The sequence below is a fragment of the Balaenoptera musculus genome, chromosome 13 (genome assembly GCF_009873245.2).
Source record: "Balaenoptera musculus isolate JJ_BM4_2016_0621 chromosome 13, mBalMus1.pri.v3, whole genome shotgun sequence".
NCBI classification, from domain to species: Eukaryota; Metazoa; Chordata; class Mammalia; order Artiodactyla; family Balaenopteridae; genus Balaenoptera; species Balaenoptera musculus.
The window spans coordinates 55329144-55356862 of NC_045797.1; the positions used below are offsets into that span (position 1 = coordinate 55329144).

At 39.8% G+C, this 27719-nt stretch overlaps 1 protein-coding gene across 5 annotated transcripts in view; it reads right to left on the bottom strand.

The window, feature by feature from the left end:
- Positions 1 to 27719, bottom strand: part of MTA3 (metastasis associated 1 family member 3) — a 159086-nt gene that overhangs the window by 8930 nt on the left and 122437 nt on the right. For 2 of the 5 annotated variants that reach the window (XR_005022451.1, XM_036873680.1), the window contains exons 12-16: positions 22748 to 22872; positions 19472 to 19623; positions 18385 to 18607; positions 10856 to 10942; positions 7754 to 7900 (exon numbers count right to left, since the gene is read on the bottom strand). Coding sequence is in view for 4 of the 5 variants with exons in the window: in XM_036873680.1 (XP_036729575.1) it covers positions 7754 to 7900; positions 10856 to 10942; positions 18385 to 18607; positions 19472 to 19623; positions 22748 to 22872 (734 nt within the window). In the remaining variant the exon portion in view is untranslated. Of the gene's footprint in view, positions 1 to 2877; positions 4168 to 7753; positions 7901 to 10855; positions 10943 to 18269; positions 18608 to 19471; positions 19624 to 22747; positions 22873 to 27719 lie in introns of those variants that run through there. The other 3 variants (XM_036873682.1, XM_036873681.1, XM_036873683.1) reach the window with 3 other exon arrangements.

Consider the following 27719-nt stretch of genomic DNA (forward strand, 5'->3'; position numbering starts at 1 on the left):
CCGCCTGCCAATGCAGGGGACACAGGTTCAAGCCCTGGCCAGGGAAGGTCCCACATGCCGCGGAGCAACTAAGCCCGTGTGCCACAACTACTGAGCCTGCACTATAGAGCCTGTGAGCCACAACTACTGAAGCCCGCGCGCCTAGAGCCTGTGCTCCGCAACGAGAGAAGCCACCGCAGTGAGAAGCCCCCTCACCGCACAGAAGAGTAGCCCCCGCTCGCCGCAACTAGAGAAAGCCCACGCGCAGCAACAAAGACACAACGCAGCCGAAAATAAATAAATTTATTTTAAAAATAAAATAAAATAAATAAAAAATAAAGAGACTGTGTAGGGAGATGCCTAAATCAATTGGTTTCTGGAGTTGGTCTTTACTTCCCTGGGGCATCAAGATCTAATACTGATGTCCCAATGGCTTTCTCAGACATTTGTGCCTGCTCTTTGGATGAATGAGTCAAACCTCTGCTGAGGAAGAATTGTTTCTCAGGGACCCAATTCCCTCCCTCTGCTGTCTTCTTCCCTTTCCTTTCCCAAGCATCTACCCTTCCTGCCAAATTTGGGACCCAGCTATCAAGTCAGAGGTTCACTTTCTTTCTCAGAGGTTCACCCTCTACATCACTGAGAATGGGAATACACAGGGATAGGTTGGTTAAAAAGGTTTCCTGTAATGACCCTTGCACGTAAACAGAGACACTTATTGAGGAGGCCAGAGCTGGCTCTCACAGTTGACGGCCCTTGCGTAACTACCACAGACTTCAGTCACTCTTCTAAGACCTCCATATTGCTGAGAGGGTCTCAAACCTAGACTTCTTACAGGCTCACACACTAGCATTTTCCTCAGGGAGCAGGACAAGAGTATTCTCTGGAAGAAACTGTGATATTTATTAGTAAACCCAGCAATGGTCCCAGGGGTGGCCAATTTGGCATCCTTCCAGAATGTGTCAAAACAACAAGGTGGGGGCTTCCCTGGTGGCAGAGTGGTTGGGAGTCCGCCTGCCAATGCAGGGGACGCGTGTTCGAGCCCTGGTCTGGGAGGATCCCACATGCTGCGGAGCGGCTGGGCCCGTAAGCCACAACTGCTGAGTCTGTGCTCTGGAGCCCATGGGCCACAACTGCTGAGGCCCGCGCGCCTGGAGCCTGTGCTCTGCAACGGGAGAAGTCACCGCAATGAGAAGCCCATGCACTGCAGCAGAGAGTGGCCCCCGCTCGCCGCAACTAGAGAGAGCCGCGTGCAGCAGCAAAGACCCAACGCAGCCAAAAATAAATAAATTAAATAAGTAAATTAAAAATAAATAAATTAATATATCTTAAAAAAAAAAAAAACACCAAGGTGTTGATTATTCACGCCTAAGGTACTTGGGCCTGTCTTCCTCTACAACCCTTGCTCCTATGGCTTCACAGTGTGAGAGAACATCCGCTGCCCTCAGAAAATGCTTCAGCAGTCCTTAAACTCTCCAGATATATTAGATAAGCTTCTATAATTGCTTCACATTCAATAAACTCTGGGCCATAACGATCCATTATAAAAACTGAAAAAAACCTGAAAGTGGCTTCCCTGGTGGCGCAGTGGTTAAGCATCTGCCCGCCCATGCAGGGGACACGGGTTCGAGTCCTGGTCTGGGAAGCTCCCACATGCCGCGGAGCAACTAAGCCTGTGTGCCACAACTACTGAAGCCCGCGTGCCTAGAGCCCGTGCTCTGCAACAAGAGAAGCACCACAACGAGAAGCCCACACACTGCAACGAAGAGGAGCCCCCGCTCACCGCAACTAGAGAAAGCCTGCACGCAGCAACGAAGACCCAACGCAGCCAAAAATAAAAAAAAAAGAATCAATAAATAAATTTATTAAAAAAAAAAACAACTCCAAGGTACTTTGATATATTTAATCAGGTTATAACATTATACCTTGGGACAGGAGACCAGAGGTGAGTCCAGGGGCACTCAGTGTTCTTCCATAAAAAATGGTTTAGTCTTTTGAAATGACATAAAAATTTTGACAGAAGGCAGCCTGGGCCGAAGCATGCCTAGGAGCACCATCAGCTGCTCCTGGCAGTCTATTTTTATTGGGATTTGTGAAGACAGCAGATGCATTCCCAGAGCTCTCTCACTGGTACAATGGCCCTCACCACCGCCCATTTCCCAGGGTGGGAAACAAACAGTTGGAGCTGCTGAATCACTGATATCAGAAACAAGTCATCAAAAGGACAGTCTTCACACACCAGATCATAATATTATACTCAGAGGCATCCACGTTAGATACCCTCTTCATGGTATAAAGACATTGAGAAATGATGTTACTCAATGCAGAAAACGAATAAGAAAAATAACGATCTGCAGTATACTCACATACCGCAGGGGAAATAAGCCAGAGGAGAGCAGACTGAAAAGAAGTTTATTGTACAATTCATCAACTTCCTCGCTCAGATGACCTGACTCTGTCCCACTGAAAACTCACCTCTCTTCTGAGCCTGTTCCTTTGGTTTTCCTGACACACTGAGTCCTGCTTCAGTAGTACCCTTGGGACAAAAGCCATGCCATCTCAGAGAAAGGTTAAGAGCACCTCCAGCTGATGCTCCCTTGGTCTGTATCACTACACAGCAGAAGCTATTCTCAAGGGTCCCCATTTGATAAAGATGGAGACATAGCAGGAAGTCCCCTTGTCCCTGTGCAGTGCAATGGAAGATCTGCTGATTGACCAAAACTCAAGCATCTTGACACCGGGTGGGGAGGGGGTCCCAGGGCATCTCCTTAGGGGGTCAGGAGAGGGTGAGAGATGCCTGTACAGCCCCCCTCTGCCCCTCTCATCTCTGGAGTCTTTTCTGACCCAGCCTTCACTCTGAAAAAGATTTCGCTGCCTCAGGATGATGGTGTTCCATCCCCTTTGCCATAGGGTCGCTAATCACAGGAACCTACAGGAAGCTGAATGAACCCTCTCTATAAACCTAATTTTGTCTTTAATACTCTTCTAAATAACTTAAGGGCAATTTTTCTTTATAGATACTGGCCCCTTTTATGTGCAAATATACATTGGAACATACCCATTTACCTTCAAGCAAATCCAAGAGTCATTTTTTTGAGAATCATACTTTTAGGTAAGAAATCAATATAATTATAAGGAAAGTACTGACATTTTATTTATATACAATTCACATATGACTACAAAAACTTTGGTTGATATTGTTAACAATTTTCAAAATAGAACATTAATAATAGTTCTTCGTTAAAGAGGGGATGGAATCTTAACACTTAATGAACACCTGCTATGTGTCAGAGTCAATGCTGGGAATATCATATAACTTAATTAAAACACATCTCACCTTTAAGTGATTGTGGCTTTTCTCTATTTCTTTTTTCTCCCCTCTCTCTGACACTAATATAGCTCCTATCCCCTAAGTTCCAGAAAAAGGAGGGGGTACGATATGGGCAGAGGAGCTTCACAGAGGCAGGAGATGGAGGTGACGGCTTTGATTAGACAATAATGGCTTACGCTTCGCAGTCTGAGCAAAGAAAAATACCCTCTACATTCCTCTCTATATTTGCAGACACAAACCCATCTCCAATACACACAAAACAGAAACATCTCCCAGGTACATGCTGCACTCAACACACAGATCAGCGGTGCTTATTTACCCGGTAGAAACAACCTTAGACTTGGAGTTTATATCTCATCTCTGCTACTTGCTAGCAGTGTGACTTTGGGCAAATCCCTTCACCTCTTTGAGCTTCAGTTTTTTTCATTATTAAAATGCAGGTTATAACACCTACCTCATAAAGTGTTTGGAAGATCAAGTGGTATAAAGTAGGTGAAAATTTTTAATCATTATAACAACACCGTTAAGGCAAATGAAATCTGTACTTCACAGAAGAGGGGAAAAAAAAAAAAAAAACGTTAAGGAAACCAAGTGATTTACCCAAAGCCACATAGGAAATAATCAGAGAAGTCAGCAATTAATCCCTTCTGACTCTGAACAGTCAGATGTGCTTTTTTCCATGGCACAAATTCCATCTCCCCTGCTGCCCTCCCTTTTGGGCTCTCAGACATGGAAAGTAATGCCTCTTCTATCCCCACTGATCTCAGGGCCTTCTCTCTTCACAGCCACCTGGTGTTAGCCAAGTCAGCTAAATGTGGTAGATACTTGGTTTGCTGGCATTAGGAATGTCATCAAAGCATCTGTAAGTCAGAAAAGGAGACAGGATTTGGAAAGCACCACGATGGCATGTGGCACACCACTGGACCTACAGCCTGACAGGAAAGGCTGAAAGTAGGGGGACTGATACGGATCTGGGTAAGTCTACACTGACTCCAAAAAATGAGGCTTCTTATGTATGCAGGTTTTGTTTTTTACCCTTGGAATTTAAGCTCCATTAGGACAGTCACAGAGGTCTGTGTGTGGCTGGGTGCCACGGGTTAAGAGGACACAGAGTGCTGACTTCCAGCCCCCAGTCATACCAGGGCCTTTAAAGGACCAGGGCCAGGGCCAGGTGAAAGACAGTGACTTTCAGAAGATAAGAAGTAGCTGTCCATCCTCTTTTTTTTTTTTTTTTTTTTTAATGTCAGGTAAAATCCTTTCTACCAGCAGAAATCCAGAGACTCTTTCCCCATTATGAAGAACCTCCAACTGAGGGTAGAGGCTGAGCAAAGGGGGCAAGCTGCTAAGAAGGGGACAGCTAAAGCTGAGAGACCTGGATATTTCAGTACAATCAGGCTTTGCTTCCAGTTAGATTAGTTCTGCCCACCAACATCCTGTTTGGTGTGCCCATCTGTCTGACATGCTGATAATTACAGCAGTGCTAATTGATTTTATTATTGGATCACACAGGGCAAGGCTCTTCCATGAATTTGTACCTATCAATTCCAGTGTATAATGGTATTAACTCTCCCATGAAAACTCACTATTAGCCTAACATTTTTTTCTAGTACTTTGAGTTCACCTTGGAAACTCACGTTAGTCAGGATCTTATATCCTGAGGAAACAAGAAACAGATGCATTATCCCAAGGAAAAGGTCCACTGGGAATACAAAAAATGGGGACATTTTCTAAAATATGTGTTTCTGTTCCACTGTTGCCTCTCAGCTCCACGTCCATCCACTTAAACTCAGCTTTGTGATTCTGGGTGGGGTTGGGACTCCGTAAATCCATTTCAACTTTGCCATCCAGATCCCCGTTGCACCAGCAGGGGGTGCCAGAGGGCACATGCAAGGCTCGGGGACGGCAAGAGACTTGCTCCTTCCTGTTCCTGCCAGCATCACCCTGAGGAGCAGCAGCAGTGTGTTTCAGGTCCCAGCTTTACTTCACACTCCCAGAACCAGCCTCATCACACTTCCTGAGTGATGCCAGCACCGACAGAGCGGCGCCCTTTCCTCGAGGGTCTGAGTTCCAGCTCCTTGGGCTTCTAGCTGTGATTACCCCAACTTGTCCCTTTTGCTCTCGCAGCTCTAGTGATGGTGGCTGTTTCCTGTCCCCCAGCCCATGCTCCCCATTTACCTATTCTGTCCTTCAATATCTGTCATATTGATTTCTGGTATTACAAGAGCTGTTAAAATAACTTATGTAGTTTCTACCTTGCTGACTAATACAGCACGTTCGAGAGCCTCAACTTCATTTACAACAGTGGTTAAAAGAGCAGATTCTGAAATCAGTCACACCTGGATGGGAACCCCCAACCCATCTACGCAGTACTTGGTAAACTCTGGAAGATTTAATTCACCTCTCTGGGTCTCATTTTTCTTAATCACTTTCATTTATTCAACTAACATTTATTGAGCACCCCCCAAGTTCCAGGCACTGTGCCAGGCAGTAGAGATACCATGTTATGCAAAACAGTTAAGTCCCCTGACCTGGAACCTTCTGTCAACAGAATCAGATGAGATAATGCAGGTAAGGCACATGTCATCAGCCTTCCTCTCTGTACCATGACAGGGGAGCAAAGACAAATGGGTCTTGAAAAAAGTGTAACAGCTAGGTCTCTTCAGAAAATGAGACAAGTGTCTTTTCCTCAACAAGGCTGAAGGTCTCAGTCAACATAACACCAGGGATTCGTTGTGTGCCCCCTGTCCATTCCTCCTGTTCAGAGCAGAGAAGCAATGACCTCGCAACAGCATTCATTCAGAAGGAAATGGGACAAACAGTCCTAGAGAGGAAACACTACATAGTGGCATTTTTTAGAAATTCCAAAGAGACAGGTTCCTGTGATACAAGGAAAGAACAAAAGGAGCTGCAATGCAGGAGTAGGACTGGGGCCCAGAATGACCATGACGATGGGGTGTGAGTGGAGAAAGATAGTAGAAAGCTGCTGTTCCAACATCAGTCACAGCGAGAGTCTTTTTACCATAAAGAATATATAAATATCAAATAAACCAGAACTTACTTTCTGCAGTAGGACTATATACCTAGACAGTCCAGGGAGGTGATAAGATGGAAAAGAAAGATTCTTTATTCCATTTAAGCCTGAACCTAAAGGTCCCACGCTGTGGGCAAGGAAAAGCTGGAAAGAAATCCAATCTCCATAGTTTGACACAATCCTTCCTTGGACTTCTTCTGACTAGACATCAGGCATGTTGAGGCAAGGATGGCCGATGCTCTCATTAGCAAGGAAGTATTTCTGCAAGACTACTGTGTAGCTAAATTCTTGAAAGCACAGTGCCTGGAACATGGTGGGTGCTCAATAAATGTTAGTTGAATAAATGAAAGTGAAAAGAAAAATGAGACCTAGAGAGGTGAATTAAATCTACAACACATTGGTATCCTATAAATGCAAACTAAACTCTTCACCCTCAATTTTTTATTCATTTTGACATCACCATGACTATCAAAAGTCATACTGAAGGAAAATAACCATGGGAAATTATTACTAGAATGTCTATTCCACATCCTTGCTCTAGGGCCTCATTATAAATAATTCACTGTCACTGAAGGAATTTAGAGTCCCACAAGGCATGAAAAGCCTGGAGACAGTTTTATTCATAAATAAATGCCAACATTTAAACAATCAAGACAGCTTCAAACACCAGGAGTTGAAATCAATATTGAATATTGAAATTCAATATTGAATATTGAAATCAACAATATATACTGCCTGGATGATTTGTTACACTTGTGTTTATAGTCTGAATGGGAAGATAATTCAGTTCCACCTGAAGAGCCACTACATGGCCAAGCCCAAGAGAAGTACTTTGGATAAGAGGTGATATTTCTCAGTTTTTCCATTTCAAACAAATTATTATCTTTGTATTTAAGACATCACCCATGCAATTCTTTTCATGACTTGTAGTACTCTTGAGCAATTAAGAAAATTTATAAGGTGAAAGAAGTCAGGGACAAATGCCAAATTCAAAATGATCCACAGAACACCGAAGAACCCCCAGACAGCACTGCTGTCTCAGACATAAGGCGAAATAATCCCTTCTGCTCAAGAAAACATAAATGAGCAGTGAGTGTGCATCACAGCAAGAGCATTATTACCCAGAAGAGGCAACCTGCTAAATACAGACTTCATTTCCAAACAAGCCTCCTAACAGGAAATGTGAACCAAAAGGTGCCTTCCGAGGAGATGGAGAAATGTCACTTGGCAACATGTCTTCCCTGTGGCCCATGGCAGCCTTCCCTCGTATCTCCCTTCCCACACCGTTCAATCAGGGCGTAGAAGAACCTGTTTGTTACACATTCCTGGATGTGGCAGACAACACTCCGGAGCAGGCAAGGGCAGAGAAGCCCTAGCCTATGGGATCAGCCCCCAGAATTCCTGGGCTTACATACCATCCAGGCCATTGTGATGACTGTAGTTTCTTTTCCCCAAAATGCTCAGAGACGTGTGATTCGGGGTGGTTAGCATCCGCTTGGTGGTTGGGGTTTGTAGGCTTGGTGTAGATCGAATTACATTAGGTTTCTTCGAAGGATGGATCTCTGACAGGGGGAAGAAAGGTTTCTCAACTCAGAACATGGTATTAAAAATCTGTGTGCACTTACATCGGCTAATAGGCACACATCTTATCCTTACTTCTTAATGAGCTAAGAGCCAGTTCCTTATGAACCAGCTTATTTTCCCAAGGACTTGCATAATGAATCAACTTCAAGTGCTGTTACCATGGCTTTATTTATCAAAAGGGAGCTGGTTCTGCCCCTGCTAGCTGAAGCTCTGAGCTTCATGTTGTGAGTACAAGAAGAAAAAAAAAAAAAAGCCACTTCAGAAGGTCACTTAAACATGAGATTTATGAGGGGAATAAGGCGTCTGACTCTTCAAGGAATTAGATATTCAAAGGCTATCTGGAGAGGTAGCCTCAAAGAAAACTACCCTTGTGCTCCATCAAACCAGGAACACAGATAACATGTAGCACATCTGGTGTGTGAGTTTCTGAAAAAACAGGATTCCTCTGGCTCTGCAACTAGGATATAGGACCAGGGTCAATCACTCCCAGCCAAAAACAATTTGATATAGATGAAATCTGACACCAAACTCCAAATACTAGAGTTAAGAAGTAGCAGAAGATGGGACTTCGCTGGTGGTCCAGTGATTTAAGACTCTGCACTTCCACTGCTGGGCCGTGGGTTTGATCCCTGGTCAGGGAACTAAGGTCCCGTGTGGCATGGCCAAAAAAAAAAAAAAGCAGCAGAAGAAAAACTTTGACGGAGGATATATCACAAAACTGTAATGTGCATGTGGTACATGTGTGTTTATGTGAAGTATGTTGTCAGTAGATGGACAGAAATTGCAACACTATAGAAATTGGATTTAAGGACCTCAGTCTATTACTAATACCAGGCAACCTCTTCTCTAAAGCTAAACCTGCTCACTGATTCTGAGTCACCACTCAACATGCCAATCATGCACAAGCCACCCTGTCTTCCCAGGTGAGGGCCAGGATATTAGCCTTATTTACTGAAATTTAGGGAGGGCTGTTAGGAGTATTGGTCTGGTCAAAATCCTACACTTGCTGAAATTTAGGAATGGATCAGGTACTAACCAAAATACGGTGCTGATTTTTTTTTCAACATGGTATTGAAGGTTTGCCAACCTCATATTTCATCACAACCTCCATACGCTATGCTCCATCAGGAACAGAAAACCTGCCTTCCCTGATCCGATTTTCAAGAGCCTTTGTTCATCTAGTTCTCTTGGCCTCATAAGGGGAAAAACATTCTTTTTCTATCTATTCAAATACTACCTATTTTTCAAGCTTGAGGTCAACTATTACTTTCTTCACATAAGTTGCCCTAACTCCCATCAGAAATAACTATCCCTTCCTCCAAGTGCCCAATGCTTATTACCTGTAATTCTTTTATAGGATCTAATCCTTTGCTCAATTGTTCTTACCTGTGTGCCTTCCCTGCTAGCTGAAGATTTTTGAGGGCAAGGTTGTATTCATCTTGGTGTTCCCCGCATCACTTAGTGAAGTGTCTTGTACATAGTAAATACTCAGAAATATGTTATATAGGGAAGTGGTTCAGTTAGTAAGGACAGCACTGCTTTGGGCTTATCTGGTAGAGACAGAAACCAATTTGCCCATAGCAGGAACACATAATTACCTATGGAAATGCTGACTAATACGCAATTATATTCTATTTTTTATGATCATAAACTTGCCCTTGCAAGGTAGGAGGGGCTTCTAGGATTAGGCCCTGCAAGGGAACACAGATAGCAAACTTCAAGGATTTGATCACCATGAGCTAGGTCGTCCCTGTGATAACCATGTGATATTTTGCGGGGCTATCAAAGCAACTCTTCAGGCCCTGAGGAATAAAACAGGAAATAAGGTGGCAAAGTAACATCAAAGAAGGAGCTATGCACTTCTGACTCCTAGGATGCTCTGATGAGGACCAGATAATATAGCAACTTTAAGGCTACACTTTGATTTTTAAAAGACTGGATGTCTTCAGTCTGAACACTTCGCAAATATAAATCTTTCTGACAGAGTAATAAGGTTCAATGCAACTCTGAGAACATACTTCACTTTTACTGAGAAGATGAAAAAGCAAGAATATTAGAAGCATAAAAACATGCCATTAAAGCTTCTAGGTATAGTAGGAACCATTTTAGAAGTCATTATTTTGTAAATTATATATCTTAAAACTTTCCAAAAAAAAAGGTTATTGCCTAGTAATTTTATACTATTCTTAATTATGATATTTCAAAATGTAAATGGAACCATCATCTTTGGCGACTTCCAAGTTAAATAACATGATAAAAACCAGAAAGCAATACTAATGCTTTCCTTTCAAGTAACCTTAATTGGCACATTAAAACCATAAATATTGTTTAAAGGTGGGTTAAAAGCCAGTTTTATCTGTTTTTAAAAAAAAAAAAGTAAATAAACCAATCTTTCTCTATTTAAGGGAAGGGGTGAGGTGGGTCTGAAATAGTGGAAGGATCTAAATAAAAATATTAAGAATATTCATCCTTAATTTTATAATAACCTAGAATGGTGACAGATGGTAATTAGAACTATCACGGTGATCATCCTGTAATGTGTATAAATGGCACATCACTATGTGGTGATCCTGAAACTAATATAACATTGTAAGTCAATTATACTTCAGTTAAAAAAAAATATTCATCCTCTAATAATTTAGTGATTCTTATTTTCCTTTTTGCTTAATCTGTATTTATATCCATAAATATACATTACATTTTTATTCAATGATATTTTCGGAAAAAGTAAACCTATCTATAACTCTGTATGTTTTGTGTGTGTTTTGGTAATAAAAATAAGTCTCTGAAATAAAATAAATTGACTACACATATGAAGGTATCCAATTGCAGCTACTTGAAAGGCTTGCATTTAATTTAGGTATGTCAATTTTGAATAGCCAATTATATGATACAGAAATTGTTGAGTTTTTCTTCTATTAGGAAATACCCACCTAAATACCCAATGATACATGCCAAAGGTTTCCTAGTGCTTTTGCTTTTCAGTGGACTTCCAGACAGGTCCGCATGTCTGTCTGCATCTGAGGAGAGAGAGAAACACGGAGACAACCAATGAGGCTGATTTCTCTGCCTATGCTACATACACCGCAGAAATAAAATGTGCAAGTGGAAAACAGTGCAAAAAATCCGTCAGATTCCTCCATAATTTCCTTTGGGGCTTAAGAAAACCGTTTTTAGTTCTGGTTCAAATTACTGAATGGGATTTTACCTGGAGAATACTCACTTTAAAGTCCCTTATGTATGTAGCTAACACACATCTTACACCCACATGCTTTCTTTCTGTGTGAGATCATCTGTAAAATAGCCATGGCATTTCTACATTATAGTAGAAAAACTTCCATGAAGTATGAGGTGTTATCAGTCCTAATGGAAGATAAATCTGGCATGGAAGACAAAAATGACAGCTGACAAAGGCAACACACTTGACCATCCCTGACCTAGATGAGAGTGGGTCTCTGTGGAGGAGTCTTCATCTATCACGATTAAATTCAATTCCATTAGATTAGAGCTTCCCAAAAGTAAAAATGGGTCATTTGGTTTTATCACTAGTTTTCTATCCTTCATATCCTACTATTATGATGTCATTAGTGCTGACATTTAAAAGGTTACCTGTATGCAGACAGGTATTTCACCCAATAGTCAGAACAGTAAAATACTGTGATGGATATTAGTTCATAGAGGTCACATCACATTCCTCATACCCTACCATAAAACAGTTCAGACAGAGAAAAATAAAGCACACAACACAAACACTCTCTGCGTTTTAATTAGCTGTCATTAGATGGAAGAGTAGATGTGAAACATGGCTGCCTGTCATACCAAAGAGTTAAGCTGCAGAGTCTGAAGCAACAGAAACAATGTGTATTGAAATGTGTTTTAAATTTGCAGATACTGTCACAAAGCTTAACAGAGTAGCTTTAGCAGATATGATTCTGCTATGTTTATGCCTTTTCCCACCTTCACATTTTTGACAAAAATGTCCTACAGATTTTCTGTGGCCGAGACCACATTTCTAGGCCTACATACAGGAAATTTTCTTTGACATCCACAGGGATTCTCTGCACTATTAATGTTAAAATGTATAATTCAATCTGGAACTTCAAATGATTTAAAATTAAAAATTAACTTTTTCATTAGCTCTAGCCCTCTCAACAAGGAAACTCTTTTCCAATAACTATTAAACAGGAAAAGGTGGGAAAGCAGCATTTAAAAATATTGAAATAGACAAAGCACAAACTGCAGACAGCCTGGAATCTGAATATATATCCCAAGCACTGGCTAATTACTATGCAACCACTGACAACTATAAATGGTCCAGTTTCTTTTCCTCCTACTCAGCTGATTTCCTTTGAGCAAAACAAATTACTAAGCTATGAAGCTTTTCACCTGTTGTGGAATAATAGTGAAGATACAGTCAGAAATATAATAAACATATTTTGGAGGAGCAATCTAAACAAACATTAAAAAGCAGCCCAAACCCTGCAAGGATCAAACACCTGTCAAATCACTGTGTGCTAACAGTAATAATTCCTTCCTCATATTACTAATTCACCTAAAATTCAAGTTCTACTTAGGAAGAGGACAAGAGAAGAAATTTCTTTTCTATTAATAAAATAAAGCTTGAGTGACTCATCTTAGTATTTGCTCAATGTTTTGGACAAAAACCATTACTGTATTACTAGTAATAAGATTAACTTTGCTCTTTATTCCACTCTATAAGGCCCAAAGGAAAACTGCCAATGTGACTTCAAGTGATGAACTCCCACATGACTGTTACCTTGACAATAATCAACAAACCCATCAAAGGAGTCACCAACACAATACCCATAGACATTTCACTTTATATTAATCTGCTTTTAATTTCTCACTAAATTAGTAGGATTAATTATGTAATGTTCCAAGTGAGAATTTACAGAGCACTTGAGTGGGAGATCAAAGCTTTTTAGAAGGATCCGTACTTCATCAATCTTCATTATGTTTTATAGGAAGTAGTTGGTGGCAAGAACTATCAGTCTCAACTGTGAATAAATTAGGATGAAAGGTGGATGCCAAGACTACTGCATGACTGTTTACAATAAAAATTGCATCCATTCAGTGATTATACTGAATATAAATAGAAAAATATAGTTTCTGTCCGGAGGAAATGATAATAAACATAGATGATCAGGTCCACATTTGAGCTGCTTAAAAAGAATCCTGGTCTGTACTCAAGACCAGGCCAGTGGTACCTTGCTCTCAAATTATTCACCTAACTATATTTAAAGAGATAATTAATTAGTACCCATTAAAAGCACACAGGTAAATAAAGCAACCTGAGAAATGCCCGAAGAAACCAGAAGGAATCCAAATCTGGCCAGAGGGAGAGCATTTTCACCTCACTCGAATGGCTTGACTGAGCACGAGGCGTATTTCCCTGGCCTCCTAGAGGATGAGCTGTATCTCCCTGAGGTAAACCTGGAAAAAGTTACCTTTTTTTTTGCAACTCATGGCTATCTTTCTAAAATGTTTTGGAAATATTAGAGGGGAAAATAAAACAGAAAACTTGCAAAAAGTACATACTGAATTAAAATTCATAAAAATATCTCACATGGGCCTTCAAAATTGCTATCAAAGTAAAACCATCCATAGAATTTTCTTATAGGAATTATAAAGGCATTTCTAAACAAGACATAAAACGCATGTGCCATTAAAAAAATTTTTTTAAAAAGATAAATTCAACAACTTAAAAAAATCTGCTTGGCAAATACAACATCAACAAAATCAAAGACAAAATGGGGGAAATATTTGCATTACAGATCAAGAGCTAACTTCCTTAAAATATAAAAAGTTCCCACAAGTCAGTAAGTCTTTTAATAGAAAACAGGCCAGGGGCAAAAACAGTTGACAAAAAAGGAAATACAAATGGTTGTCAAATATATGCAAAATTTTCTACCTCATTCAAAATGAGAAATGCAAGCTAATATAACTTACATGTCACCTGTCAACTAGTTAAGGGTTTCAGAGATGGATAACACTGCTGGCAAGGTTCTAGAGAAACAGGCACTCTCTAGACAATGTGGTGGGAGTGTAAATCATAGTTTTTCTGAGGGCAACTGGGCAGTAACTATCAAAATTCAGAATGGAAGTTGCTTGACACAGATGTTTTACTTTTAGGGATTTAACCTGTAAGCTACATGCACATTTCATACATCAGTCTTAAATGATACCTGTATATTTGTTCCAACATTACTTGTAATAGAAAGGGATTGGAAACAACCTAATTTTTTTTTAAATAGGAGAAGTACTGGCTCAAGTACAAAATAGACTATTATGCAGCTGATAAAAAAAGGAGGTGGGACTTCCCTGGCAGTCCAGTGGTTAAGACTCCGCGCTTCCAATGCAGGGAGCACAGGTTCAATCCCTGGTCGGGGAACTAAGATCCTGCATGCCACGTGGCCAAAAATAAATACATATACTTTAAAAAAAAAAGAAAGAAAATCACCCCCCACACACACAAAAAAAGAGGATGTATCTCTCAATGTACTGGTATGGAATGGCCTCCAAGATACGTTAAGTAAAAAAGGCAAGGTGCAGAACAATGTAGGCATTAACGTCTGTACAAAAACAAAAAATACACCTACTTAGTTTCTTAGAGATACACAGGATGTCTCTGGATACTTTAGACACTGATGACAATGGTTACCTCTAAAAGAGGTAGGAATGGGAATGGCGTTAAGATCTGTAACCACTTTTGTACCTTTAAAAACATTTTAAGTATCCATTCAAAGACAAATTTTTATTAAAATAATAAACTACCAAAATAAACAAGCCAAAACTGTTCTCCTAATGTTAGAACTTAAAATTTCACAAAACTTTATACAATTATTAACAGTAACTTTCACTGAGAAACCTCTAGAAAACTCATAAAATATATAACAAGTTTCCTTTGAATATGGGCCCTTGGGATAATACTTCTGAAGTCGATTTAGCATCTTCAAACAGAAAAAAAGGGCTCCAGGTATCCCTTGAAAACATTCATACTGGGGAATGGTGCTGTCATTCAAGTCTCGTGTGTTATCAACTCAGAAACTGCTTAATTATCCATGCAAGCTACAGAGGGGGCAGGTAAGTCATTTGGATCCATTTCTCTGGGGACTTTTGCTTCATCTCTGAAATGCTGCTAATATACTACTTCTACTTAACCTCAGTCTCTGGATCTTGAGTTTCAAATAGAAGCCCTGTGCTCATCAGGTGTTGGGTGATTTTACAGATCTTTGACAAGTCAGTCATCCAGTAACTCAGTGGTAAAGTCTCATGATAGTAACAAAGGAGGAAAACCATCATTATATTATGGCTGTTTTTAATGAGGGGAGGGGTGTCAAGGGGAAGCAGGGGGAGGCTGTCTGAAACCTGATGCTGTTACAACCATGCAATTGGTCTGCAAATCTTGTCAAGGACATCGTACTTTTCTTTATGCAACGTTTTGGGTTTTGGTCTAGCAATCCATTTTTATTAAGCACTATCTACATGGTAGAACTGGCTCAGGCACTGTACTGTTAGCAATTTTTAGCATGGACTTACATATTTACATATAAAGGTATATCATTCAAATAAATAGGTATTTGGGATTTGGTTTTAACAGTCATTTTTTACATCTATATCTATAAAACACATGTTGGTCATAGTGTATAGTTATTTCAAGTTTTAAAAAATTTTTTAATAGGAAATATATTCCCATGACTTTTTAATAGGAAATATATTCCTATGACTCAAAATTGAAAAAGTTTAGAAGGATGAATAGTGGTAAGTCTCCTTCCCACCCTTTTCCCTCAGCCTCCCAGTTTCCCTTCCCAAAGATATTACTTCTTACATTTTCCTGCGATACTTTATGGATATGCAAACAAAGATTCCCCTGCGTACTATACTGTATTCCTTAACACCAGTTTCTTAATGAAAATAAAGGCCAGAGAGCGCTGCTGTAACAAATTAAAAAAAAAAACTTCCTCTAAACAAGGATTAACTTGTAAGTCGAGATCTGAAAGTTATGACTATGCTCTCCCCCATGTAACTGAGAATTTATCTCCTCAGCTCCTCACTTCTTCACTCTTCGGTAGTCTGACACCCCATCAACTCTGGCTGTGATACTGGCTGTGATGTTGCTGCCAAGGCCAGGAGCCATGGAAGGGGTCAACTTCTACACTTCTTATAAGAGGAAGAGTCTCAAGTTCACAGGCAAAACTAGTTTCCTTTTCCAATATTATAAAGAATTATTCTAAATGCATTAATTGGAGCTCTTGATCCATCAATATCTTTAGAATTACAAACTTTCACCTGATCTGAAAGTCATTCATCATCACGGTGATTCTTAACTTTTTGGGGGGGGGGACAGGGTCACCACTGCCTTTGAGAAACCAAGGAAAGCTTACCAAAAAAAAACAAAACAAAACAAACAAAAAAACAAATACAGCTTTAACCTCCCCCTGGACCATAAACATGGTTGCATACAGACATTGGGTTATTAACACCTAATCTTGCTAACAAGCCAAGATCAAGGAATCTGCTAAAGAGGTTGTGACAAGGTACAAATATAAGAAGGGAGACGATAATGCAAGAAGCAATTAGATGCTAGGAAAAGAGTTCATTAGCTGCTTGCTGGGTGGGGGGACTGGGACTGAGTAGGTGGCTGCTGAAACTTTATAGTTTTAAATTTCAAGGTAAAATTATTCTGAGAATCTGATTCTATGTGTAACTTGACCAATGAAGCTAAATAAAAAATAAAATATGCTCCTTGGCTCTCATCACAACAAAGGAGTCTGTTCTTTTATTATCATTATTATAGCTATATGTTTGTAGAAATAAAATACAGGTAATTTAATCTCGACCCTTTTTTAGTAGCATGGCCTTTTAACTGAGAAAAATTAAAATAAGGTGACACAAAAACATATTTCATTGAAGAATCATCAAAATAAAGACAATTTGCAAATTAACTGAGAAATTAACAGAAGCTTAATGAGAAACAGAAGCTTCCTCAGAAGCCAATTTAGTTGGTGATAGTTTCTTTCCATTCATAGCAACAGAGATGATCCTGGAGCCTGGCCAATTTTCATGGAAGAATTTCATTCACTTTCTTTCTCATTTCTCATGTTTTTTATTTTTTATATTTAAGAAATTATATATAAACGTGTATGTTTTAAATCAGCTAAGCCGTTTATTCATGGATATAAATATTTTCTAGTTCCTTAAAATGGTAAGAAAGTGATAACATAAATCCATGAACTCAGAAATGCTAGCACAAAACCTCAATATACATGCCTAAGTTCTCACATATACATGAGTTTCATGTAGCTAAGTTTCCCCTCCATGGGACGCAGAGATTACTTCCAATTTCTACTCACTTTACAAAGCACTTTTCTTCTTCTTATAAAGCTTTTACCTGTAAGTTTTAAAGCCCTTCAACTGTTCTGTTGAAAATTATCTTTAGGAACAAAAAACACTTTTCAATCATCACTCCTTTTACAGATACCCTCTTTAAATCAAAATGGAACATCTCATAATAAGAAATTTCTTATCTCACAGATAGAGTTACCTACTGAATGTCTTTAAGATTTCCTACCTGTTAAGCCAGACAGCTAGTTTTCTCATCCCATAGGGAAAAAAAGTTGCATGGCTCTAACATGCTAAACAGGAAATGTAACTAAAAGTAGCAAGACTAGAATCAGAGTTCACACACAAATTATGGACACATTTAGGGGTACATGGTAATAACAGAACAACCTGCAATTCATCGGTACATATGACCTTTGTTCTAACAACAACAAAAAAACATAAGCAAGACTGAATGTGTTGATAATGAGTAATAAAGTCATGTAAATGTTATGTAGTAATGTATATGATTATGAAATGGAAACCAAATTGGACAAATAGAAAGAATGCTCAACCACAAATTCAGACACTAGCTTGCAAAAATTAAATGTGTTTTTCAGAAAATTCACCCAAAAAACTTTAAAATTCATTTATAATTTGCTAAATCTTCTAATTTGTTATGAAACACTGTGAATTTCCAGAATATTGTATGATAATTGTAAAAGGTTTGTGGGAAATTGAGAAGTTTACAAAGACATACAATTTCTCATTAGTGTAAATTGGCAAATTTTATTCTACCTTATAGGTAAAAATCCCTCTTCGATAAGGGCTTTCAGGTAATTCCATCACAAAACCCCACTGGATAGGATCACCTCCCACCAATCTTTTGCTGAGCACTGCTTTCTCATAAAGACTGCAGAAGTTTCAATGTTTTCAGGTTGGCATTATACAAATGGCAGCAGACAAAACAATGTTAAAAAAAAATAAACCAAATAAAAGGCTGTACACAAGAACTTATGTTTATTGCAAACAAAAACAAAAACAAAAAGAGAGAGAGAGGGAAAGAGAGGAAATGGTCAGAAGCACAACATATAAGGTTAAGAATTTAAAAGCATCTTACATTCTGCCCTAATGGCAGCATAATTAATAGGAACAAACGGCCGTCTTGCTGCCTGCCGCAGCCGGAGGGTATTTTTGCAGACCTGACGAGCAAATTTTGTGAAATATGTAGTGTGAAGGAAGAAAGCTTGACGGGTCTTCACTGCAGACTTTGGGCTCCCAGTGTTTCGGACCGGCATGCCCTGCATGGCCTGGCGAGACATGTGACTTCGAACTCGAGGGTCCTATAAAATCAGACACCAACAAACATGTAAAGAACAGAACTTGTCAAAATACAATACTCCTTGCATCCTGTTCAAAGAAAAGCGCAGTTTTTAAGTCTTTCACTGAAGAATCGATAACTTATTACGGGAGAGAGAATTTAAAAGTATGTACTTTGGAGTAGGAGGTGGGGAGTAGAGAAGGAAACTGGGTGGAAGTAAGGGTGTCTGTGACCCTATATTTTTCTTCTCCTAAACTGACCTTAACAATCCAAAATCACATTCACAACAGTAAAAAATTGCCAGGGGAGAGACTATTTTTTTAAAAAAAATATTGAAGGGGGTCCTTAAATCTTGTTAGCTCCCAAAAAGAACAACCTCCCTCTGGTAGACGTAGGTGCTTGATATCTGCCATCTATGAGAATTTTACCAAAATCATATTTTAACTGTTGTTCACCTCAAGATTGAGTCCATGCCTTCTTGTCTCTCCTATGATAGCCCAGGGACAGAAAGAATGCTCAGTTTGTACTTATTACCTTATGCAATAAAACACATTTTCAACAGTACTGAAAGGTTGCAAACTGTTTCCAAAAAAGCCATTAAAACCAGTATTTAATTTGTAAGCTCTCTACTCATGCTAACACCTCCCACACACATTATTCTTCTTCTGAGTAATCTCTCAAGACCGATATTTTGAATACCTGAAAAAATTGGATTTGTCCCTGCCCCTCTCTCCATACCCACCCTCAACGTTTCAGTACTACGTTTAGCTATAATAGTTTTGTTTGTTTTTAACTTATCCTATATTGTACTTCTGTTTCCAAGGAATGATCCAGGCGCTGAAAAACACTACATTTCTCAACACTAAAAAGACTATTGCTTGTGTACCTCTGTAGCTGGGCTGGGAGGTAACTTCTCCTCTTCCGACTGGGTGGGCATTTTCAGGCCTCCGTATTTTTTCCAATAGAGCCAACAAGTTGCACATAACCTACACTGCATATTAGGTGGGCCCCAAGAATACCACTGATGAGACTGTGTAGCTAAAGACGGAGGAAAAATAAGAAAAAACAAAGAATGCGACATAACTTGTAATATCAATACACATATGGTCAAATATTTCAAAAATATTCCAAATCTTTAGTTTACAATGTTATTTTTCTTCTTCCAGTTTACCCGACAAACAGGAAAGTCTAATACATGTATGTATTTTTCAAGTGAGAATTCATTAAACCATTTATTTCTACAGATATCAAGTGCCTGTGGCCCTTACTGAGAGGGGCCATTAGGTGAAGTGCCCTATATTATACATTGTGCTGCTGAAGGAGTTTTTGTTGGTTCATTAAAAACATTTTGTACAGTATTAAATATTAAAAATATTGTGTACATTTCTGGAAATAAGTTATCAGAAAGGTATTATTAAACTAAATCCAGGTTTTCAAACCTGTGGTTCAGAAACTACCTCAGGGTTTAAAGTGCTTACAGGGACCCCTCAGATAAAGGTAGAAGTCTGACAGAAACAGGTATCTGTTTTCCATTCCTTTATTTTAATCAATAGATAAAATAATTATTTTACTTTTTCTCTCTTTAAAAACAGAATCCTTTTCCAGACTGTAAGTCCCTGTCAAGTGAGCATGTGTAGCCAAGATCACGGCATGCTTAAGACCTGATAGCTCGATTGATTCATTCCTGAGCTAAACACTACAAACCTGTGCTATTTTGCTCTGAAGTTTAAGATACTGCCATATAACATTTAAAAGTATTCCCACAATGGATCTGAAGTTTAAGACAGAAAACACTGATGATGAACGCTAAGTTGATAAGGTACATAAAATTATGATTCTGTAAGTTTGCCTAGGAATATCCTTCCCTTGATCTGTAAGTTACCTTTATCAGGTCAAAACGTTCAAACAGCACATCAGGGTGTCAACTAACACTTCATAAACCAATGTCAAAAAGAGAAGATATAGTGATCATTATAGTCAAACTATCTCTTAGTTTGTTGAAAATGATACTGTGAACCCATCATGTATTATTTTGGGAGGACTCCTTGCAAATAGCAGCCTAAAAACCTTTCCTCTTGTAATTTAAAAACAAATAGTAAAATAAGTTGATTTTTTTTTAAAACACAAATTTTAGGGAATTCTAAATATTAGGCATGGGCCTATTTTGGATTCTGAATATAAAATTTCACTCATATTTAAATATACATTTTCACCCAAATTAATCATGACATGTCATTTTAGTATGTCAACAAATGCCTTTGTCTTTATACAATTAACTCAAATTCAATTGAAGTGACAAATAGAAAACACCAAATTCTATCTTTCTATAAAGATAAATCTTATATGTATATTATAGTAAGATACACTTTATAATAGATATTTAATACATGGACCTAAAATACTATAAAATTAAAATTGCTTATTTGTCACACACACATAAAAATGGTGAAATAATTATTTAAAGGGATATGTGAGACTACATATAACATGAAAGGGGTTTGTAAGGCAAAAATAAGACACATTAAGCCACTACCACTTGTCTGCAGGATTCTTCTTATTTTCATTTAAATATAAATGAAGTTCAAAATCTAATTGCCAACTGAAAAACAGTTATGCAATCCATGTAAAATTCTGACCAAAAGAATCTACTTTTCGGACTTCCGTGGTGGCACAGTGGTTAAGAATCTGCCTGCCAATGCAGGGGACACGGGTTCGAGCCCTGGTCTGGGAAGATCCCACATGCCGCGGAGCAACTAAGCCCCATGCGCCACAACTACTGAGCCGGCGCTCTAGAGCCTGAGAGGCACAACTGCTGAGCCCGCATGCCACAACTACTGAAGCCCACGTGCCTAGAGCCCTTGCTCTGCTCCCATCCACCGCAATGAGAAGCCTGCACATCGCAACAAAGAGTAGCCCCCACTCGCTGCAACTAGAGAAAGCCCGCACACAGCAGCGAAGACCCAACGCAGCAATAAATAAATAAATAAATATTTATTTATTTATTTATTTAAAAAATCTAATTTTCCACAGAGTGTTTCCCTTTGTTCTCCCATAGTGCAGAAAATGGTTAGACATGTGCTATTTCTATGAAGATAGCAATCTCCCTGGCTCACACCTTCCTTGGTTGCAGGAAAGAGAATTATATGATTTGGCTTTAAAAGCCTTTTCCAATGCTGTAGCCTGGTGTGGAGTATGGAGCAGAGTCAAAAACGCCCCTCATCCCTATGTCCTTAGGGCAGCAGGCTACCCGCCCCCCACCCACAAGAGCTGCTGAGAGACAAAAACTGGGCACCAAGTAGACTTTTAATAAATATGAGTGTCCTTCCCTCTTCCACCCCGGGCCACTTTGATTGGAAGGAAACATAGATGACCGTGTCACCAATGTCCCATTTAAGAGATTATACTGTCATTTTGAGGTTTTAAATAAATATAAAAAATGTATCTGGGACTTCCCTGGCGGTCCAGTGGTTAAGACTCAGCATTTCCACTGCAGGGGGCATGGGTTCAATCCCTGTTTGGGGAACCCCACATGCCTCGAGGCGCAGCCAAAAAAAAATTGTCGACTACCTAGCAGTTCATCTCACCAACCCAATTTAACATCCAGGGCAAATATAATACTGCCGGCACTGGGTAGTTTTTTTACATGGATAAATACTGATAAATAGACTGGGGCCCTGAGGCTAAAAGTATCATAAAACAGCATCTCCCAAGCCAGTGCTCTAAGGGAACCTCGTCTGAGGATTATAAATAGCAGTTTATCCACACGCAGGTCTTTCCTACAGAATTATTTGGAGCCTTTAATTTGTCAAAACATACTGAGAAACACCAAAAGGGGGTTTGGTATATTTCGTGGGACCACGGTTTGCACAAAGCTAGTAACAGCTCTGAATACAGCTTAGCACACACTGCTCAACAAACCCAGGACACCACAGAAGCAAGTCAAAGGAAACCCAATACCTAAACTCAGTGTCCAGGTGGAAGGTAAGGATGGGCATCTGTTCACTCTGAGGCTACGTTATTCTGCCCTCTGCGCAGTGCTGACCTCTCGCACCTCCTGCCCAGCAGTGCCAGCACAATTCCCTGCCCTTCACCCACAATTCCCTGCCCTTCACCCACAACAGGCATCAAAGGAGCGGGGGAAGCCCTACTGGAGAAAACTTACCATAGCAGCTCTCACAGGCTCGCCCTAGGAGAGGGTTCTGCGGCTGGAATGCGGTTCCCACGGCTCCATTCACAGCACCAGGTTTGCCATTGCTGGTGGATATTTGGTTGGGATTTGGTTTGCTGCTTTCAATGAAATATAAAGTAAAGTGATAAAAATGACTTGCATAACAAGGTAAAAGGCTCTACATTTCATTATTGATTTATCTTAACTACACGTAAATAAACATTTGAATGTTTGGTAAGAAGAAATAAACTGGTAAAAGTAAGGTGTTAAAATGAACCCAAACCATTTATCTTTACAAACCAACGTTATGTAAAAACCAATCTCTTAAGCCTGACACTCACAAAATAAATACACCGTATCTCTTCTCCACCCAAATACAATTTCCTTAGGACACCCTCTGATAAATTTGAAAGATACAACTTATTAAACTTTATCCCCTATCATAAATTCTCCTGAGAATATAATTTTTGGATTAAATAATTAAGCCAAGGGTAGTGTGTTGTGTTTAGAGAAAACCACTGTCCCATTCCTGCTGCTGGTGTGACAGCTGCTGACTCCACACATTGGCTCTCAAGGGAACCACACGAAAGCCACATGCCCAACAGAGACACTGTGGATATCAGCAAGGCATATCTCGAGAGGTAAAAGTTAGCATTTCAGGAGATTGTGACCACTCGTGATTTCTATTATGTTTGAATTTTTATGACGAAGATTAAGTAGCACTTGAAATTAGAAAAACCAATAAATGTATTTGAGGCATTTCTTTTTAAGAGGAAAAAGTTATATCTATCAGATTTCCAGAGGCCATAATTCCTCACAAACATGTAACCCAGATTGCCTTGGTATTTACTGAGCAAACATAACATGGCTCACTTTTTCCCATCTGGGGTAGCCTAACTCCCCTGCTTATCAGCCATGCCTAAGAATACTGTACAGGTGTACATAGTATGTCCTCAATACACTCATAATTCATTTAACATATATTTATTCAGTGCCCAGTAAACAAAAGTGCCGACATCAAGTAGCTTGCATTCTAGAGGAGTTTTCATGTCTATTTGCTGGGCAAAAAATAAGCAAAGTAAATTAGCAAATTATTTGTTAGTAATGAATGCTGAATGACTAAATGCAGACCATACTCTAGCTTCCTGTGGCTTGTGAAGTCATGAGAGTTCACAACTATTAAGACACCTGGAGTTTCAGCACAGAGTAGGCTCATGAGTTTCCTTTTTGCTGTTTCTCATTCCTACACTTACATTTACCAGTGAAAGCCTAATATGTAAACTTGGCCTGACGACAAATTAAGATTTCTTTCTGGGCTTCCCTGGTGGTGCAGTGGTTAAGAATCCACCTGCCAACGCAGGGGACATGGGTTTGATCCCTGGTGCGGGAAGATTCCACATGCCACGGAGCAACTAAGCCCGTGCGCCACAACTACTGAGCCTGCGCTCTAGAGCTCACGAGCCACAACTACCGAGCCCACGTGCCACAACTATTGAAGCCCGCATGCCACAACTACTGAAGCCCGCACGCCTAGAGCCCATGCTTCGCAACAAGAGAAGCCACCGCAATGAGAAGCCCGCGCACCACAACGAAGATTAGCCCCCACTCGCCGCAACTACAGAAAGCCTGTGCGCAGCAACAAAGACCCAACACAGCCAAAAATAATAAAAATAAATAAATTTTTTTAAAAAATAAGATTTCTTTCTGGCATTGTTACTGTAATTCTTAGCTGACGCCCCATCGCCACCCCAGAAGAAATTATTTAACCTCTGTGTGCACTGAGGGCCCTATTCTATAAACAGGGCTATTATTTACACTTTAAATCTGTGCCAGCAATGTATTTTGAAGACAAATTGGTTTTAAAGACACATTTTAAACCAGACAGAACGTATTTCTCCTCTTACAGTTTTCAGTTGGAAAAGTACAAAGTTAAAAGTGGTGATTCAGAATGACTAAGATTTCCAAGGGTATGTAAAAATATTTGATTTTTAAAATCTACTATACACAGAAAGAAGTGATAGCCCCTTGAAGTCAAATGGCTGATAATGTCAGAAGGCTTTCTCCAAATATGAACATTTCTGACATTTAACACAGGGCAAAATATATGTGTTAAGAGAGCTAATACAAATTTACAGTTGAGCAGCCTGAAAAAGAATGAGAGTAAACACAACTTCAGTTGTTCAACTGAATCTAGAATGTTATTTGACTGAATAAACCACTGACCTTAATTCTAATAATCACAAAAGGAAAATGAGTGTGCAAAGATGGAATATAGACAGGTGAACCACTTAAAACATGTTTTGCAAAACCAAGTGCCTACAGGTTACTTCTCAGGGGACAAATGGTTAATGTCAATGTAACCATTTGAATAAAGACAAACATTTTTTTTAAAGTTTTTAAAGCTGCATTATATGAAACTGCCCTTCCTTTATCTAATGCCCAAACCTTTCCTCCCCTCATCTATGCTCCAGATTGCAGCCCTCCTGCCCTCTTGAGAACTTTGTACACTTGATTCTCTTTCCTGGACCCTCCTCATTACCATGGAAACATATTTCTCCATTTTTCCGTATTTAAAAAACTCCCCCATTACTCTATCCAAACTCACCCCTCAATGCCAAGAACTCTCTCGACTGCCTTTTCCAGCCAGTTTTCCTGAGAGATGCTAATCTTCACTGTCTGCAGCCCTTAGCACTCTATTAAAGATTACCATCGACCTCCATGTTGCTAAATTCCCTGGCTGTTTTTCATTAGCATTTGACACCGTTAACCTCTTTCCCTCCTTGAAAGACACTCCTCTCTCAGGTTGTGTGATAATGCACTCACCTGGCTACCCTTTTTCAGCTATCATACTCTATCTGATATATTGAACAGATTTCCTCAAGTTTGGTCCAAGGCTCTTTTTTCTTATTTCTCTAAGAAATCTCATCCATAGTTTCAAGCACAATATTATATGCTGATGAGGCTCAAATATGGACCTCTAGCCCAGAACTTTCTCCTGAGTTTAAGACCAATATATCTGACAGCATATTCAACACCTCTTTTTGGAGAAAACAAACTCAAAATGACCCAACCTGGCTCTCTGCTGCAGTTTCTCATCATGGTGAACAGCACAGCAATCCACCTAGTTAATTGAGCTGGCCAGAAAGCTGGGACTCAGCTTGACATCTCCCCTCTATCTCTACATACAAGTCAATCACCTCTAAGTAGCATACCATTTCCAGGCCACAGCTCTAGGGCAAGCTACTATCATCTTTCTTCTCCAAGAACTTCATAATTGGTGTTCTTACATCCACTCCCCTGTTTCCCCATACCATTTTCCAAAATGTAGCCAGTAATCTTAAAGTACGTAGAAATTTAATCATGACACTTTCTTGTTTACAATCCAATTCCACTGTTTATCAGATGGCTAACTCCTGGCCCTTGCCTACCATATTGGCCTCCCACGGCTCACCACTCTCTTCATACCAGCCACACTGCCTTTCTCTCACCTCCTTAACTCTGTTCTGCCCCTTCCCATCTCACAATCCCATTGGCCTGGAAAGCCTCCATCACCTGACTGAGCCCTCCTCTACAGTTCACTCAAACTCACCTCCACAAGGAATCTTTCCTGACAGCATCAACTGAGTGTGGTCCCCAGAACAAACTGTCACACCATCTCTTCTTCATCATCAGAGTACTCAACACACTGGGTGACTAGCTGTTTGGCATCTGTCTCCCCCACAACAGAATGTAGGCTCCAGAAGACAACGTGTCTTCTTAACTGATCTACGTCTAGTACTGAACAGAGTGCTTTGCATATATAGGAGACTGCCAGTCTCAAAAGAATGACAGTATAAAATAATTCTTGGGGATTCGCTGGTGGTCCAGTGGTTAGGACTTGGTGCTTTCACTGCCACGGGCCTGGATTTGATCCCTGGTCAGGGAACTAAGATCCCACAAGCCATGTAGTGCGGCATACCCTCCCCCAAAAAACTTAATCTATTACTTGTTTTAAAATAATATTTCAGAGTTAATTGGGAAATTCTTCAAAGAACTCAGATTCTTATCCAACTCAACAGTACAGATTCATAACAGAATTTATTATGAATAATAAAATCATAATAAATAGAATTCATATATTCTATTTACATACATGATTTAGGTAACGTTTTTAAAAAGTATGATTAGAAACTCTGTCTAGATCTTCAAAAATCATTCACTTGGATCAGGGGTTGGCAGAGTAAATGTTTTAAGCTTCGTGGGTATTATAATTTCTGTTGCAACCATTGAGCACTGCCATTGTAGCACAAAAGCAGACAGAGACAATACATAAATGAATGAACATGGCTGTATTCCATAACACTTTATTTACAAAAATCGGTGGCAGGTCAGATTTGGCCCACATACTGGTCTTTGACTTAGTCTTTGACTTAGATCAAGGTTTAGATCAAGACTCCAAAGTCAATGCAAAACAGAATAGCAACAATTATCTGGGTTATTTGCTGAAAACTGGCTAAATGTACTTTTCCTTTGATGTAACAGCACTGCAAAGTATAAGAAAGCTGGTATGCCTGTTTTTGAAAATCTAAGACACGTGAATCACAGCAGTGTTTTCTTTGGGGAGTTGTTCTTTTATAGATGAGTCAAATAAAACATGTAATTTTCTAAAATATTAGAAACCACTCTGCAGGAAGGACATTACAGCTCTGAATAAAAATTATGGACCCTGTAAATTACATGTTATCTATCTTGAGATAAAAGATTAATAAGAGGGGCTTCCCTGGTGGCGCAGTGGTTGAGAATCTGCCTGCTAATGCAGGGGACACGGGTTCGAGCCCTGGTCTGGGAAGATCCCACATGCCGCGGAGCGGCTGGGCCCGTGAGCCACAACTGCTGAGCCTGCGCGTCTGGAGCCTGTGCCCCGCAACGGGAGGGGCCGCGATAGTGAAAGGCCCGCGCACCGCGATGAAGAGCGGTCCCCGCACCG